The sequence below is a fragment of the Cyprinodon tularosa genome, unplaced genomic scaffold (genome assembly GCF_016077235.1).
Source record: "Cyprinodon tularosa strain WSP-4 unplaced genomic scaffold, ASM1607723v1 ctg410, whole genome shotgun sequence".
Classification (NCBI taxonomy): domain Eukaryota; kingdom Metazoa; phylum Chordata; class Actinopteri; order Cyprinodontiformes; family Cyprinodontidae; genus Cyprinodon; species Cyprinodon tularosa.
In genome coordinates, this window is record NW_024039131.1 from 358,276 (window position 1) to 373,746 (window position 15,471).

General features: G+C 42.4%; 1 protein-coding gene across 1 annotated transcript in view; it reads left to right on the plus strand.

Annotated features, from left to right (window-relative positions):
- The window catches only part of LOC119792143, a 149,364-nt gene that overhangs the window by 31,084 nt on the left and 102,809 nt on the right, over positions 1-15,471 (plus strand). Inside the window, exons 18-32 of the mRNA XM_038298627.1 lie at positions 256-432; positions 1,099-1,242; positions 1,338-1,439; positions 1,613-1,792; positions 1,902-2,060; positions 2,141-5,536; positions 5,938-6,072; positions 6,267-6,333; positions 7,160-7,403; positions 8,013-8,085; positions 8,167-8,255; positions 8,364-8,484; positions 8,574-8,873; positions 9,669-10,264; positions 14,167-14,322. Coding sequence (XP_038154555.1) covers positions 256-432; positions 1,099-1,242; positions 1,338-1,439; positions 1,613-1,792; positions 1,902-2,060; positions 2,141-5,536; positions 5,938-6,072; positions 6,267-6,333; positions 7,160-7,403; positions 8,013-8,085; positions 8,167-8,255; positions 8,364-8,484; positions 8,574-8,873; positions 9,669-10,264; positions 14,167-14,322 — 5,939 coding nt within the window. The remainder of the gene's footprint in view (positions 1-255; positions 433-1,098; positions 1,243-1,337; positions 1,440-1,612; positions 1,793-1,901; positions 2,061-2,140; positions 5,537-5,937; positions 6,073-6,266; positions 6,334-7,159; positions 7,404-8,012; positions 8,086-8,166; positions 8,256-8,363; positions 8,485-8,573; positions 8,874-9,668; positions 10,265-14,166; positions 14,323-15,471) is intronic.

Below are 15,471 nucleotides of genomic sequence, written 5' to 3' on the forward strand. Positions count from 1 at the left end.
AACTACCAGATCAATGAGTTTTTTTGCACCATGTTTTTTTCTCCCGCACTATTTACATGTGATGACTGCCGCACTTTATGGAATGGAAATGCGCTGAAAGCTGTACAAAAGAAAATCTTTTTTTGTATACAGTCTATGTATACAAAATGACAATAAAAGTTTCTAATTCTAGTCTGTTAAAAATGAATGGTCTCTGTAGGAGTTAACATAAAATGTAATTTCTATTGGCTCTCTGTCTGTCCTCTGCTGCTGCAGGCTTCTCAACGGGTGACGTCTGAGTCCATGAGTGAGTGGGGCTCCAGGCATGCCCATTTAAATGAGGTGAGCCAGTTCCTGATGGAGTGCACAGACCCTCAGACCAGCAGAGCTCTGGCTGAGGAGCGGCGGAAACTCAACAAGCACTGGGCAGAGTTTGTCGAAAGAACCAATCTGGTGAGTTTTCTACCAAACAAGATGTGGGATCTAGATATGATCTAACAGAGCAGACATACCTGCCTGGATTTCAGATCATGGATGAATACACCGTCCAAACTTTGCAAACCGCTTTAACTTTCTGACTTTTTCAATGAATTTTATTTTGGCGTTCATAGAAAAACAAAAATTAGCTCCATATCAAAGAAAAAGGCTTAATCAGCTATCATTAATTTCATCACGTAAGACACTGAAGCATGGAGTGTATTTTTATTTACATTTGGATAGTCATTTGAATAGTCTGCACTTTGACTAGGCCACTCTGCTAATGCTTAAAATAGGCTTAAAAAAAGGAAAACTACAATAACAACATACATAATAAAATAGATGTTATTATTTACACGTTATTAGCTCAATCTTGTGTTCAGGTTTGATATAAACAATTCCAGAGCTGCTCTCTCTAGATCATCAGGGTGGTTCTGCTGCCGGAAGGTCAACCTCTGCTCCAGTGTCAAGTCCTCTGCACCCTCTAAAAGCTTTTCATCCTGGATTTAGCTTCATCCATTTTCACCATCATCTCTGACTCTTTTCCATGTAGACATCGATCATGATGATGTCATTGTCAATAGGTTGGGAGAAGTTCCAGCATTTTTTCACATTATCTTTTGTTGCGATTTTTGTTCTCAGGAAAACTCAACAGAGCGGAGTGCTGATGTCACAGCTAGCACCTCCCAGGACCTCCAGCATTTGGTCAGAGAGGCCACTCTGATTCTTAAAGAGCCTCTGGAAGCAATGGCGGGTCCTTTAAGAGTGTACAGGAAACGGCTACAGGTAAAACTACTGGAAACATTAGATAATTATTACAAAGACAATTCCTTCCCTTTTTCCATCATCATGGAGTCACTTGAGATGTTTTCCTCTATTAGTTCACAATAAGAAAGATAAAGGAAGTAAATCTTGGTACCCTTGAGCCATCTGCAGAGTGTCCACCTGATCAGCTACAGAAACTCCGGCTTGCTATTCCTGAAGTAAGAATGAGTGAAAATACATCGATATCATATATATATATATATATATATATATATATATATATATATATATATATATATATATATATATATATATATATATATATATATATATATATATATATATACCATACATAATATCTTATCAGAGTTCTTCTTTATTTTCATTTCAGGTAATGCAAACCCTGTTTGAAGCTGAAAAGGTTTGTGCTGAGCTCCAGCATAGTGTCACTGGGTTGGACACCAGACTAGCTGAACTCCTTCTCTGGGAAATCGAGGCCAGGGAGCTGTACTCAGTGCTGAGAGCCACAGATCGACAACAATCAGTACAAGGCCAGGACCCACGAGCCAGGGTATGATGCCCCACAGATCAGAGTGCAGTCTGTCTTAGGTTATTTCATAAGGAATGCCGACAGTTTATCTGGTGAAACAATGTTTACTTAGGAGCATTTTTATTTGCAGATCATCATTTCCCGTGGTCTTCAACTAGAGGGCCAGGTGGTCACAGAGGAGCAGGACCTACAGGTTATCGTTATGACTAGTCAGAAAACCACCCCCATCCAATACCTTCATGCATCTGCTATGCAGAAACGGGTCCAAACTGCCGTTTCCCAGTCCCAGGCTAGTTGTTTTCTCACATGCATGTACACACATACATAGGCTACAGACAGATGTTTTCTAAAGTATATGTTCAATTTCAGGAAGCTATCGGTTTGCTCAGTAGCCTGGGTTCAAGGAGAGACAGAAGCAGAAGCCCTCCTGAAGCTGTCCAACCATCAAATGTCTTCATCCAGGCTAAAGCTACACCTCAACACCTGAGAGAGTCAGAGACTGCACTGCCAACTCATCAGTCAGAGATGAACGTCATCTCACATTGGAGTCAGGAAACCTTTGTGCCAAAGATAGTAGTGCAAGAAAGCAGAGAAGAAAAGATGTCTCCACCAATGCCATATACCTATGCAGAGGCTGTGATGCAGACAGGTACAAGGGCACGCGAAGAGGTCCAATTTCAGGTTTGCCAAAATGCCAGCGTGGAAAGAAATCAGAAAGTTCAAGATACCCATGAGCAACAAGTCCTGCAAAAGGAACTTTCCAAAAAATCTGATCAAGAAAAGCTCGAAGCATTAAATTACAAACTGGAACCCAAACCAGAAGAAAAGAAAGAGAAAGAGATGGTTCTAGAGCAACCACGCAAGGCCAAGCAGAAGGAACAAGAAAATGAGAGCAAAGTTTTTCAGGTTCAATTTGAACAGCAGAGCATTGCAAATGTAAAAGAAGAAACCCCTTTTAAACTGACAGCTGACCTTTATCAGGAGAGTTCACATCAGCAACCACCTGCAAAGAAAAAGTATCTGAGTTCAAAAGAACTCCAGAGCAGAAAGGCTCAGGCAACAAAAAATCGACCATGGCTTCAGAAAACAACCCTAGCAGAAAATAAAAGCCCAGAATCTTCTCAAAAACAAGATCCTGTCCATTCAAGACAAGTCAAGTCACAGTTAAAAAGAGAAACAAAGTCTGCTCAGGTTGTTTCCCAAAATACACCCAGAGGTAGGGCACACCCAGAATTACAACAAAAGGTGACAAAGCAGTCACCAAATGAACAACACCAGTCTTTAAGGTTAGACCAGCAACAGCGACAAAAGACGCAGGTTCAAAGCTTTCAGAAACGGGTACAACCACCTGTAAAGCAGGCTGAAACTGATTTAGAAAACAAGGGTCAATCCCAAGTCCAGTCTTTTACAAAGCCAGAATCTACTGCAAAGGTTCAGCCTCAGTCAGCGGCCCAGCCTCAAGAACAGTCAAAAAGTCTGGCTTATACTTGTGCGAATAGTCAACTAACAACCATGTCCCAAACCAGAATAGGTGAAACTCTGTCACAGAAACAAACATCCCCACTAAACCAGAGTCCCTCTCAAACAAGTGTCTTTTATGGATCTCGGCTTCCCTTGAATACGCTGGAGGGGCCTCCAGTCAGACCCACCCCTACAGTTCAGGCCCCTCTACCAGGTCCCATCCAACTCCCTTTGCCTTCCCATATCCAGCTTCGTAGTCATCCACAGTCTTGGGCTCCTGTTAGACCACCTTCTCCTAAGCCACCAACAACTGATAGGCCTGAAACCTCTGGTCAGCAAAGTTCCACTCAGTCTCACCCCCAGCTGCAGTTTTTTAAGCAATCTCATCTTCTCAGTCCTCCAACTCCACAAATCCAAGCAAATGATCAATCTCCTGCCCCACATCAGCCTCGGGCTTATCTTCAAAGCCCTTCCCAGTCAGTTTCCCAGGCTCAAATCAGTCCTCAACAAAGAGCCATCCTTCAAACTGATGCCCTTTCCACAGAGCGAGCTGTCAAATCAAAGTCAGGGGCCAATCAGCCTCAAACACCAATTTATGATGAATCAAAATGTCAACCTGTAGTCCATTATCAAGCTCGTTCAGCCTCTGATCCCACAAGTCTCACTCAGCCAGCAGTCCCACACCAAGGTCTTTATTCTCAAGGCCAACTGCCTGCTTGGCATGAAGTTGGGACACAAATGCCTATCCAACATCTTCAAACTACTGTTCAACCTTTTCCTTACCTTAATATATACCCCCAGCCTTGTTTTCCATCCCAGCAGTGGGCAGAAAAACAAGAACTACAAAATCAAGCCATTTCCCAACACAGGCACCCAGTTTCACAATTATACCCTCAGCAGATGACTCATGCTTTACATTCTCAGGGGTATCCAGCAGGTCAAGCCTCACCCCAGTGGGCTCAGCAAGGATCTCAGATCAGTCCCCATGGGTATATGGTTGGTCTATCCTGTACACAGCCTCAAATAAGTCCCCAGACAAGCACACCATCCTGGACTCAAGCCCATTCCCAACAGAGCCATATCCAACAGGGTCCTCCAACAGGAGCTTATCATTTAGTACAGAATGAACAAGGTCAGATTCAGCAAAAGACCTGGTTCCAGCCTCAGCCTCAGCCTTACCACCAGCCTGTGTCTCAGACTTATTTCCCAGCTCAGCAATCAATCCACGGGCAACATCACACTCAGCCTCAGATGCAAATTCAAATACCTCTACAACCACCACCCCCACACCATGCTCCTCCTCAGCTCTCTACACAGAACCAAGGACACACTCCTCAAGGCCAGTCCCAAACACAAACCCAGCAGCAACCAGTGCTACAGACTAAAATACATACCAAAACCAATCAGCTTCCTTCTATAACCCCCATTCAGTGGTCCTCTCCTCAGCCCACACATGCCCAGGTGCTGCCAAACCCAGTGCCTGAGAGCAAAAGTTCTTCACCTCCAGAACCCAAACCTCTGGCCTTAGCACACTCAGATCCATCAGTTGTGTGTTTACCATCTCAGCCAAAGGTGGAGCCATCAGTTGGCTTAGAGAAAGAAGGTGTAACTGATCACAAACAACAAATTGCCACAGCAACAGTAAATATTGAGTCTTCACCAAAAGACGGGGAACAGAAATGCAATGAAGAAACTGTGACCCAATCAGAGACATGGTCCAAAGCACATTCTCTAGCTGTAACTGGTACTGTGTCTGTCAAACAACCTTTACCTGAACCTCAGGGGCAGAAAATGTCTGTCGTTGTAAGACCGAGCAAGATTGATATTGAATCTACACAGCCACCCGGCATGACATCAGAAACTGCCTCAGAACCAACAGCTCAGACACAAATTCAGCCTGTTGTTCAACCAGCGACTGAACTTAAGGCACAATCACTAACACCGTCCAAACCCCAGAGCCAGTTCCCAAGTCCAACCCAGCAGCAGCCTCAGTCACCAATGCTGAACAAGTCCCAAACTTCAACACAACCCAGGGCCTCATTTTCACCTCAGACAAGTCCTAAGACTAGACCAGTACCTACAATGGCTCCTCAGAATAAGGAAGAATCATCAAATCTCTCTCCTGAGACATTTCTTCTGCCTCAAGCTCCTGCTAAGGCCTACACAGAAGCCTACGCAAAGGCCCAGGCTCTGGCCCGCAACCACTTTGAAGAGGCCAAGCACTGCCTGCAGGCCCACATCATCGAAGCAATCTCTGTCTTCAAAGATAGACGCTTGTCACCTGAGCAGGTCTCAGCCAAAGAGGTAGAAAGAATTTCCTTTTATGCATGATATACTGTATAGTTAAGACTGATAAAAAACCAGCAGCACACAGATTACCGTTTCCAGGAAACTGGAGGTAAAGGAGACAGCTGGAAACAAAAATGACATAAATTAAACTTACCTGATAATATAGAATGTCTTTCCTATATCTTGTAGCATAAAATTAATAAAAAAATGTCTCATCAAAGCAACATCGGTGGTCTAAGTTTATTACAAGCAGCTTTTCCGTGTTGGCTAAACTAAATCTAAAAAATGTTTGTGGTGTGGAATTCATTTAACACATAGTAAGAGATTTAGGGCATTTTTAGGCTTTTACCTCTTTGGCCAGCATAATAAAGACCTTTGCACTTACCTTTTTTGCCTCTTTTTGCCTCTTTCCTCAGCGGACTCTAAAGACCCTTGACCCAGAGTTGCTAGAGGAGTTCCTGAGAGCAGCCAAAGGCATGGAGGCCTTCTGCACTCAATCTCAACTCAAAGAGATGGAGTTCTTCACGCAGTCTGTGCAGTCACAGTGGAAGGTAGGACAGTAAGAGCGCTGCTCGTGATTGGTGTCTGGTTTTAAATAATCTAACCTTTAAAATGTCTTAAACCATTTTAAATCACATAAATGTAAATTAATATTAACCTTAATGTGTGTATTTGGTCAACCTTGTCTGTATGGCGTGTAGCTTCTAATTGCTGTTTTCTGAACTCATTCTTTTGTTCTGTCCAGGATGTGAGAGCTGATATCTCAGGGTTTTTGCAACAGTTGAGATTTGAAGTAGCAAGAAAAGCTTTTAGCACAGGTTTGAGGGACAGTGAGATGAACTTAAGATCCTCCAGAAAAGGTCAAACACAGGTAGTAAAACTTCTGGAGTGTCTAAGTGTGCTTCAGGTGATGGGGATGGCGCTTATGGTGTCTGTTTGCTTTTATATCTTGGTCTTCTGTGTTTGCATGCCTCCTGTCAGTGGGGCTTTGGGTGTCTGGAAGTTTTATCATGGCTTTAACGGGAGTTCTGTCTTTTAGCAATATCAGCAGGTTGTGTCTGTAGAAGTACTTTAAGCAGACGTCCACTTATGATGAAGAATAGATCAACTGTCATTGTTGGGGAAGAAGAAAACTCTATATTCTGCTTTTGTTCTCTGAGCAACACCCAGCTTTCCCTTGAGCTCCCCGAGCTCCTATAGGAGAAGCAGAGAAACCCAGTCAGCTCTACCTTAACCTTCTCCTGGACTGCCAAACCTCACCTTAGCTCCTTAAATTATCTCTAAGGAAGGCCACGGTCACCATGCGTAGAAAGCTAGGCTTCTTGTTTCCCATATTTTGGCCGTGGCTAAGATTTCACAGTTCTAGGAAAGAGTAGGAATGCAGACCAACCAGTAAACTAAGAGCTTTTTCTTTTGGCTCAGTTCAATTGATCCAGCTTTTCATTTCCTCCTCCATTATTCTCTCACTCTGGTCTCAGAGAAAGAGAAGATAAAATAGACTTCTATTCTTTTATTTAGCCTCTTCCATTATAAACAAAGCTTGGCTAGCCTCTTCAGTTAAGCTGTGTTTCTTTATGTTTTCTAGTGGGCATCAATATAAAGTTAGAATAGTGATAATCTCACTGGTTTTAGAGTAAGAATGTTTAATCATTTTCTGTTTTTTCCTTCCTTGGATGTGCGTGATGGTTCCCCAGGCCTGTTTCTCAGCTGACTTTACGAAGGCCGAGCAGCACTTGGAGGCTCTGCAAGGGCTGAGTAGGACCCTGAGTCCTGAGGAGGCTCACCGCCTGGCTCAGACTCAGCTCCTGGAGTGTGAGAAGAGGCTGGCTGCCATTCAGCATCAGCTCAGCAGAGAGCAGGATTCACCGCAGCCTGATTCAAGGTAAGCTGATGGAAGGAGTCCAATAAAAGCTGGTCAGTGGATCTCTGAGTGCTGAAATAACTCAGCTAAGTGGCTCCTGTTCACATTCGTTAAAGGTATTCATGTTTAGTACTCCAGCAGAAAGATAAATCCTGCTTTTATAGAAATTAGAGGATCAAATTCAGATTTTTACTCCAGTAAAAGTGTAAAAGTACAATTTCTAAAACTAATTAAAGTATAAAAGTAAAACTGGAAAAACTGTTTTCTTGTTCTTTACTGCCCTAGCCTATTAAAGGAAAATTTTTCTACAATTCTGGATGATAACTTCCTTAGACTTCAGTTTCTTAGTTTTATAACTAATGGTAACGGTGTCACATTTAACTTTGCATCATCTTGAAAAACTTTTTATTTTGCTATGTGGTGAGCAACAAGTTGGGGCAGCACCGAGTCCAACCACAAAGAACTTGATTGTCCGGATGAAACTAATTATTTTGGTGGTTTATGCAATCACTCTTCTGAAATATTCCTCTAGATTTGATTGGTTTAGGAAAGTAGACCAGGGAAACTATATAAAAAACATCCAGAATGTGCCTGCAGAGCCCCTGTCCTCATGATGATTGTTTCATTTAGTGGACCTAATGAAGCGTCTGTGGAGAGCACTTCGACTGGGCCTGAGGTGACAGGAGAGGAACCACCTTCAGAGGTACGACTGCTGCAGAAACAGAATCAGTTCTTCAGAAACAGACACAGAGATGTGACGGTGTCTGCTCTCTCTGGGGTCCAGGTCACCGAGCAGAGGACGTCTGAGGACAGGCTGGACGCTGACATGCAGACATCCATGGAAGAAATCACAAAGAAGGAGGCTGTAGAAAGGTGCATTCACTGCAGAGTTCCTACATTTTAGGAGCTTTTCTCACATCTACATCACATTATTCTGCATTTAATTTTGGTCTCCTTCTTTTCTATTGATGAAATCTCCAGATATGAAACCTGCAAACGGACGCTGCAAGCTCAGCTGGCCAAAAACGAGCAGAGCTTCAGAGAGGATCCCTCTGACTTCATCTCCCTGAAAGGCCTTCACACACGACTCCAAGAAATACAGGTCTGAACCAGCAGGGGCAGAGTTCAGAGGTAAACAGATCCACCCCAGCAATCAGTCACTGTCTGACATCCTCTCTGTTTCCCCCAAAGTTCCTGAGGCAGGAGACCGAGGTACTCTGGTCCGAATATGTAAACCAGTCTTCCCAGTGTTCCCAGTGGAGTGGGGAGTCATGGGTGGAGCAAGAGAAGGCCGAGCTGCTGGAGCGGTGGCGCCATCAACAGACAGCCCTCCAGAGGAGAGGCAGTTCTCTGGGCGCCGCCCTCAGACAGATCGATTCCACAGAGAACCACATGGTGGACTTCAACGACCGCCTGGACCGCTACTTGAGACACTCCAAGGACATCAGTGGCTTCACGCTGGCCAGCGCCAACATCCTGAGGGACATCAAGGTCAGGGGGGGGGCACTAAGTTAGACATATTTAGTAGATTCATGCTTTCTGTTCATCATGAAGATTTTCTGCAAATCACTGATAAAAAAAAAATTAAGATTAAGATAAAATCATCAGACCAAGAAGGAACACAGAAATCTTTTCACATGTAGCAAACTATTCCTATTTAATTCTATTCAGTTTATTTCTATTGTGCCAACACACGTCATCTCAGGTCACTTTCCAGTTCACCAGATCATCCAGTCACATTGATTCAAAGTTTTATATCTAAGGAAAACCAGCTGATTGCATCGACTCATTGACTCTTCAGCATTCCCTCACACTAAGAATGCTTGTAGCGACAGCGGAGAGGAAAAACTCCCTTTTAACAGGAAGAAACCTCCAGCAGAACCAGGCTCAGTGTGAGCGGCCATCTGCTGAGGCCAACTGGGGTTCAAGGAGACAGAAGCAGACATAGAAAAAGAAGCATAGATACAAAAGGCAACTGTCAACCAGCTCCACAGGCGGCTCCGTCCAGGAAACACACAGCCAGGCAGAAGCGCTCCGAGCCAGCTCCCATGTCAGAGGATGAAGAGAGCACATCCAGTTAGTCACAAACTGATTCAGTCTGACTGAGTTTTTATGTTTATTTTTTTTTATTTATTCCAGATAGGTTTTTGGAAGATAAACCAACGTATTCCAGAATCCATGCTTAGTTTAGATCTTGTTTTTTTGTTTTTTTTTAACCTGACCTTTTTTTGGACCTAGGATTTTTAAATATGTGTTCTATCTAATCATTGTCACCTTTCCCTACAGGAGCTCCATGACAACATTCAGAGCGAGTTGGACCAGTTGTCCCGACTGGACCTAGAATCCAGTGACCTGGACCCCAGAGAATGCTTCCCTCTGACTCGAGAAGTGGAGACCCATAAAGCCAGCCTTGATCAGCTACGACAACAGGTCCAGAAGAGCGAAGCGGCGGCCCGCGCTCTCGACCGATTTCTCATCTCACTCAGCAAGGTGGACGATGACATATCTGGGGTCCAAGGGGCCCCCTGCAGTGATCCTGTGGTACTGCAAGACTGTCGCTGCAAGCTGTCTCTGATCAGACAGAGCATTGACAGTCTGAAAGAAAAGGCCCCTCAGCTGGACCTGCTGCTGCAGGGGGCCAGGCTGACCGTCACCAGGGACGGGTCCCCGGCCTCCTGCCTCGACATGGTGACCGTCCTGCTGAGGAGGCTGGAGGAGGCCAACGCTGGGCTGGCCAGCCAGCAGAGGGGCCTTCAGAAAGAGAGCCAGAGCAAATCGTTTGGCCTGAGGAAGAGGATGGTCCTGGGGGAGCTGAGGAGGCTTCAGGATGCTGTTGAAAAACAAGGCCTGAAAGAGCCAACCATGCCCGCTGTGCAGCACATGTAAGTAACCCACACTCTGATGTCAATAGGAGCTTCTGGGCAGGTTCCTGTCACATCTATGCTGTTTATAGAGGAACCTCTTCAAGTGCACTGCAAAAACTATCTAGAAATAAGTCAAAATGTCTTAAATTAAGTGCATTTACCCTTAGTTTGAGTAGGTAAATAAAATGATCTTCCAATGGAATGAGTATTTTAACTCTTTCAAAAAGAGAATTAGATAATATGGACTTAATAACCCACTTATTGTTTGTTATTTTAAATGTAAATTGTTCCATTGGCAGATGGTCTCACCTCATCAGTTTAAGAACAAATGCACTTATTTTAAGAAAAAAATTACTTACTTAGATTTCAGTTTTTAGCAGTGTAAGAACAAGGAAGCACATGGTGGTTACCATGACTACTGGTTAAGCCTCAGGGTGAAACTTTAGTTGTTGTTTTGCATTTTTTTTTTTTATAAGACTGGCCTGCAGCCCTGAACTGCTGATCTTCATTTTAACAGACTGTATGAGCTGCTACTGAGGGAACCGTGTACAGTCAGCATGCTTTACAGAGTAGCTATGTGTTACTATCAATGTGTGTGTGCAGGTGTGAGCATATTGAATTTTATGTTAGTCTAATCAAGGCTAATCTGCTTTAAAACACATTCTCATTAAAATAAGACCCGGAGTTATTTAATACAACATGTCCATGAAGAACGAGGACCCTAAAGTCCTTCAGCTGATGGTGCCCACCCGCCCTGAGCCTCTCTGACCTACAGCTTGGTTTAAGCTTGACTCATCAGCAGGAATACACTGGAAAAAATGGAAATCTAGATAAGTCATTTTTTCTTAATATAAGTGCATTTGTTCTTGAATTGAGGAGATAAAAGAGACATTTTGCCAATGATACAAGATTTTTTTAGATTTGAAATAAGAAAACACAATTGAATTGTCTTTTTTCAAGTGCATTTTATCGAATTATCTTATTTCAAGAGTAACAGTACTCATTCCATTGGCAAACTATCTCATTTACCTACTCAAATTAAGGGTAAATACACTTAATTTAAGAAATTTTTACTTATTTCTAGATCATTTTTCCAGTGTAAAATTAGAAATTTACATAAATAGGACATTTTTTACAGAGCAATAACTTTTTTACAAAGAGCATATATTTATTCAGTTAGGACATCTTTAAAAAGTAGAAATTTTTACAAACTGAGGACATTTTTACAAAGCAAACACATTTTTTACAAAGAGCACTTTTTTTTTTTACAAAATTATGAAAATTTTACAAAGCAAATATTTACCAATTTGGACATTTTCACAAACCAATTACAGTTTTACAAAGTAAGGATATTTTGACAAACCGGACATTTTTACAAATCGAGAACATTGTTAGAAAGTGAGGATATTTTTTACAAATTAATGACATATACAGACATAAACACGTGTTTGCTTCTGAGAATGTGAGACTATTAAAGATCTGACTTTTTTTAAATTTACAGCACTGCTAAATGTTGTTGTTTTAATCGGAAAAAAAACCCCACTGGATTGAAACAGGAGGAGAAAAATAGAGGATACTGTAAAGGCTGGAGAGGAAGGACAACACAGCCTGATGAGGACGTCTCAATTAGCTTTGTTGTCACTGAGGCATAAAAACATCACATGATGTTTATTTTCACCAAGCATGCTTACTGTGAGGGATTGCTGAAGAGTCAATGAGTCAATGCAATCAACTGGTTTTCCTTAGACAGAAAACTTTGTATCAATTTGACTGTATGATCTGGTTGAACTGTAAAGTGCCTTGAGATGACATGTGTTGTGAATTTGGCGCTATATAAATAAACTGAATTGAATTGAATTGAATCCATTAGACTTTTGAGGGATTCAAGTGAGAGAATACCAGTGAGGGTTTCACTCAAAGTGGTAAAAACGTACTGGTCAGTTTTCATTACTAACAGGTGGCAAACGCCTCAGGAAACAAACTGAAAACCTGAGTATTTAAATATTTGACTGTTTTTGATTTAGTCTTTTAAAGAATACTTCCACCTAAATGCATCACTTCGTTTCTTTCTCTTAGCTCTTAATGTAACATAGCCTTCCTAAGTGTGCTTTCCTGCTTTTAGAGACATGAGGAATGTGTTAAAGTAATGCTCTCCACTTCAGGACTCCTCCTATTAGTTTTACCCAACATGGAATTAGTGAAAAGCAAGAGTCCTCAGTCAGCAGACTGGCAAGCACCCATGTGACGTATCTGTGATGGAAATCAGCTAATTAATTGTTAAGAACAATAATCAGTCATGCTCAGTGGCGGCTGGTGAAAAATATTTTTGGTGGGGCTGATATAGCCTAGTGTATGTCTCCAACTAATCCGGAATAAGAATTCAAATAAACAATTGGACAATGCATACAATTTAACAGTAATGATTTATTTTACTATATAATAACAATAACAGTGATGATTTGGGTCACTGTGACGGGGTTCTTTGGCATCCAAGAATCCAGTCTCAGTCGGGTTACCGGTGTTGGTGATTTATTGAGCTCAAAAACTCAAAACAGGGTGCAAAAGAAACTAAACATATACAAGATACTCTGGGCCTCAGCCTCCCTCCAGTTACCAGCAATGTAACAAAGAAACAGAAAAACAAAATGGCCGCTCTTCTTCCCACAGCCCTCATTAAATAGTTTAAGCCCCTCGCTTCAGGCTCTCTTATTTCTGATTTCTTCTCAATAATCAGTTTTGTCCATATATTACCTCCACAAACAATTGATGTACAAAAACAAATAATTTTTACAACTTAATTCTTTTACACAGATTCATTGACTTATTCAATTACACCAAACTGGGTTTGAACCCAGCAAAGACGCCGCCAGACTGAAGATGACAAGTCCCAGTAACATAAACACACACACACACACACGGCTAACCCCACTGAAATATTAAGTGTGCACCCTCAATACGCCAGCAGGTAACCAGGAACAGCTTGTGTGTTTTAAGTTAATGGAGCTACTGGGCCCAGCGCGAGTGAATTGGTCCTCACAAGCACAGTATAACAGGAATGTGTGTGTGGCACGCAAAGTTTTAAGCGACGAGGTGGATTCGTCACAGTCACAATAACCATGACATGAAATGTTCATATCCTACAACAGGGATGTTCTTCTGGCCACGGGTAGATAAATAAGGATCTCACCGAATTTGGTGGAAGCTGCATCTCGCTCGTTACGTTCGCCATCGTCCCTCTAATTGTCTGCACCTGCGCTTGGGTGCAGAAGCCTGTTAAAGTGCAGTATTTTCAGCGCCCCAAGACCATAAAGTTCTGAGACGCTGATTGGCCATTGAATTCACCTAGCAATAGTACATGATTGACAGATTCTCTGCAAATGTGGGTCTGTCTGATCAGCGCCCCCAGAACAGAGACGGTAGGAGTCTGTCTGTGGAAATCCACAAATGAATGACAGTAGATAGGGAAATGTAGTTTATATAATTTGTTTTGCTTATAGGTGCACACTCTAGAGAGTAAAACTGACATTTATGAGTTAATTTCTAAAAATATATTTTACGTTTCTCTCTTCTTATCAGGGAGGGCGGTGCCCCAGCGCCCCCTATGGGCCGGCCGCCACTGGTCATGCTGATCCTGACAATGCACCATTACAGATATTGTTCGATAATTTTTCGTTAAAAGTTTTGGCCTCAATGTCTGTTTGTGTGAGAACAGTGTTTGCTAACAGCACTGGTTGTGACGTTTTTCTCTAAAATACTGCATTTAGCGCTTAAATCCATGTAAAAACGGTCTTGGTAACCATTATCTGCATCAGGCCAGGGTTTTTTCTTTTTTTATTTTCTATTCCTCATAGCATTAAATCTGCAGCTTTCACATGTGTCAGAATATCGTGAATCGGCTCTAAAGGTTATTTGACTTCCAGGCTTCGTGGTCTGGTGGACTTAGAAGGACAGCTTCACACTCAACAGTCGGAGGTCCAGAGTCTCCGTGGACTGCAGGAGCAACAGGGTGGAGAAGAGAACCTCCTCCAGGATCTGGAAGCTCAGTGGGAAGAGACTCAGAGAATTTTCTTTGACAGGTGAGGCAAACAGAGGAATCCTAACCTGCTTAATCAAACAGACTCTCTTAGTAATATTGGCGAGCAGTGATCATCTCATTTGAGCCGCCTTCTTTTTTTTTACTCACTTTCATTGAAACCAGTTCCAAAGTTATTCTACTGTACTTTTACAGGATTTGCCAAGGCGCATCATATGTAGCCCATACCTGATGTCCAAATTATCTTTGGTAATCTTGGTAACTTGATTCATTACATCCAGAACCAGACGAGAAAGATGACATTCTGGTTAATTCCTTTCTTTAGTTATTGCTTTCCATAAACATATAGTTAGCAGATGGCCGCTCACACTGAGCCTGGTTCTGTTGGAGGTTTCTTCCGGTTCAAAGGGAGTTTTTCCTCTCCACTGTCGCTACAAGCATGCTTAGTGTGAGGGATTGCTGAAGAGTCGATGAGTCGATGCAATCAGCTGGTTTTCCTTAGATATAAAACTTTGAATCAATTTGACTGGATGTTCTGGTGAACTGGAAAGTGCCTTGACACGACATGTGTTGGGAATTGGCGCTATAGAAATAAACTGAATATAATAAAGATAGATCCCTGTATACATGCATATATACCAAAGAAAAAGAAATAACACTAAAACAATCATTTAGTCCCCAGCATTAAACCTTGGGGGTCTGCTGCACCACTGTTCTGTCTCAGTCCATAAACCTGATCTCAGTGGTGAAAGTGTCACGTTTTGGTTGGTTTGAGGACCCAAAATGCAGAAGCAGAGAGACTGAGGGGATTTCTTGCAGTTTAATGATGAAAGCAATTAACAAAGGCAGGAATCCAAAAATCCAACAAAAAAATGTAAAACAAACCAGAACCATGGAGACATCAGGGAAAACCAAACACGAGGAGCCAGAGAGAGACGAGGTAGGAAGACAACAACATGAGAAGCCAGCAACGACAAGGAATCAACAAGGAGTGACTGCAGAGGGAGAGAATATATAGCTGACTGAGATGAAGGCAGGGCTAATGAGCAGATAAGGAGCAGGTGTGAGAGGAGACAACGAGGGAGCCAAGGGGAAAGGAACACACACAAGAGGGCAACAGAGGACAACAATAGAAACACCTGAGAATAAATCTAGAAACTACAACAAAACAGGAATTAAACCAAAAAAACTA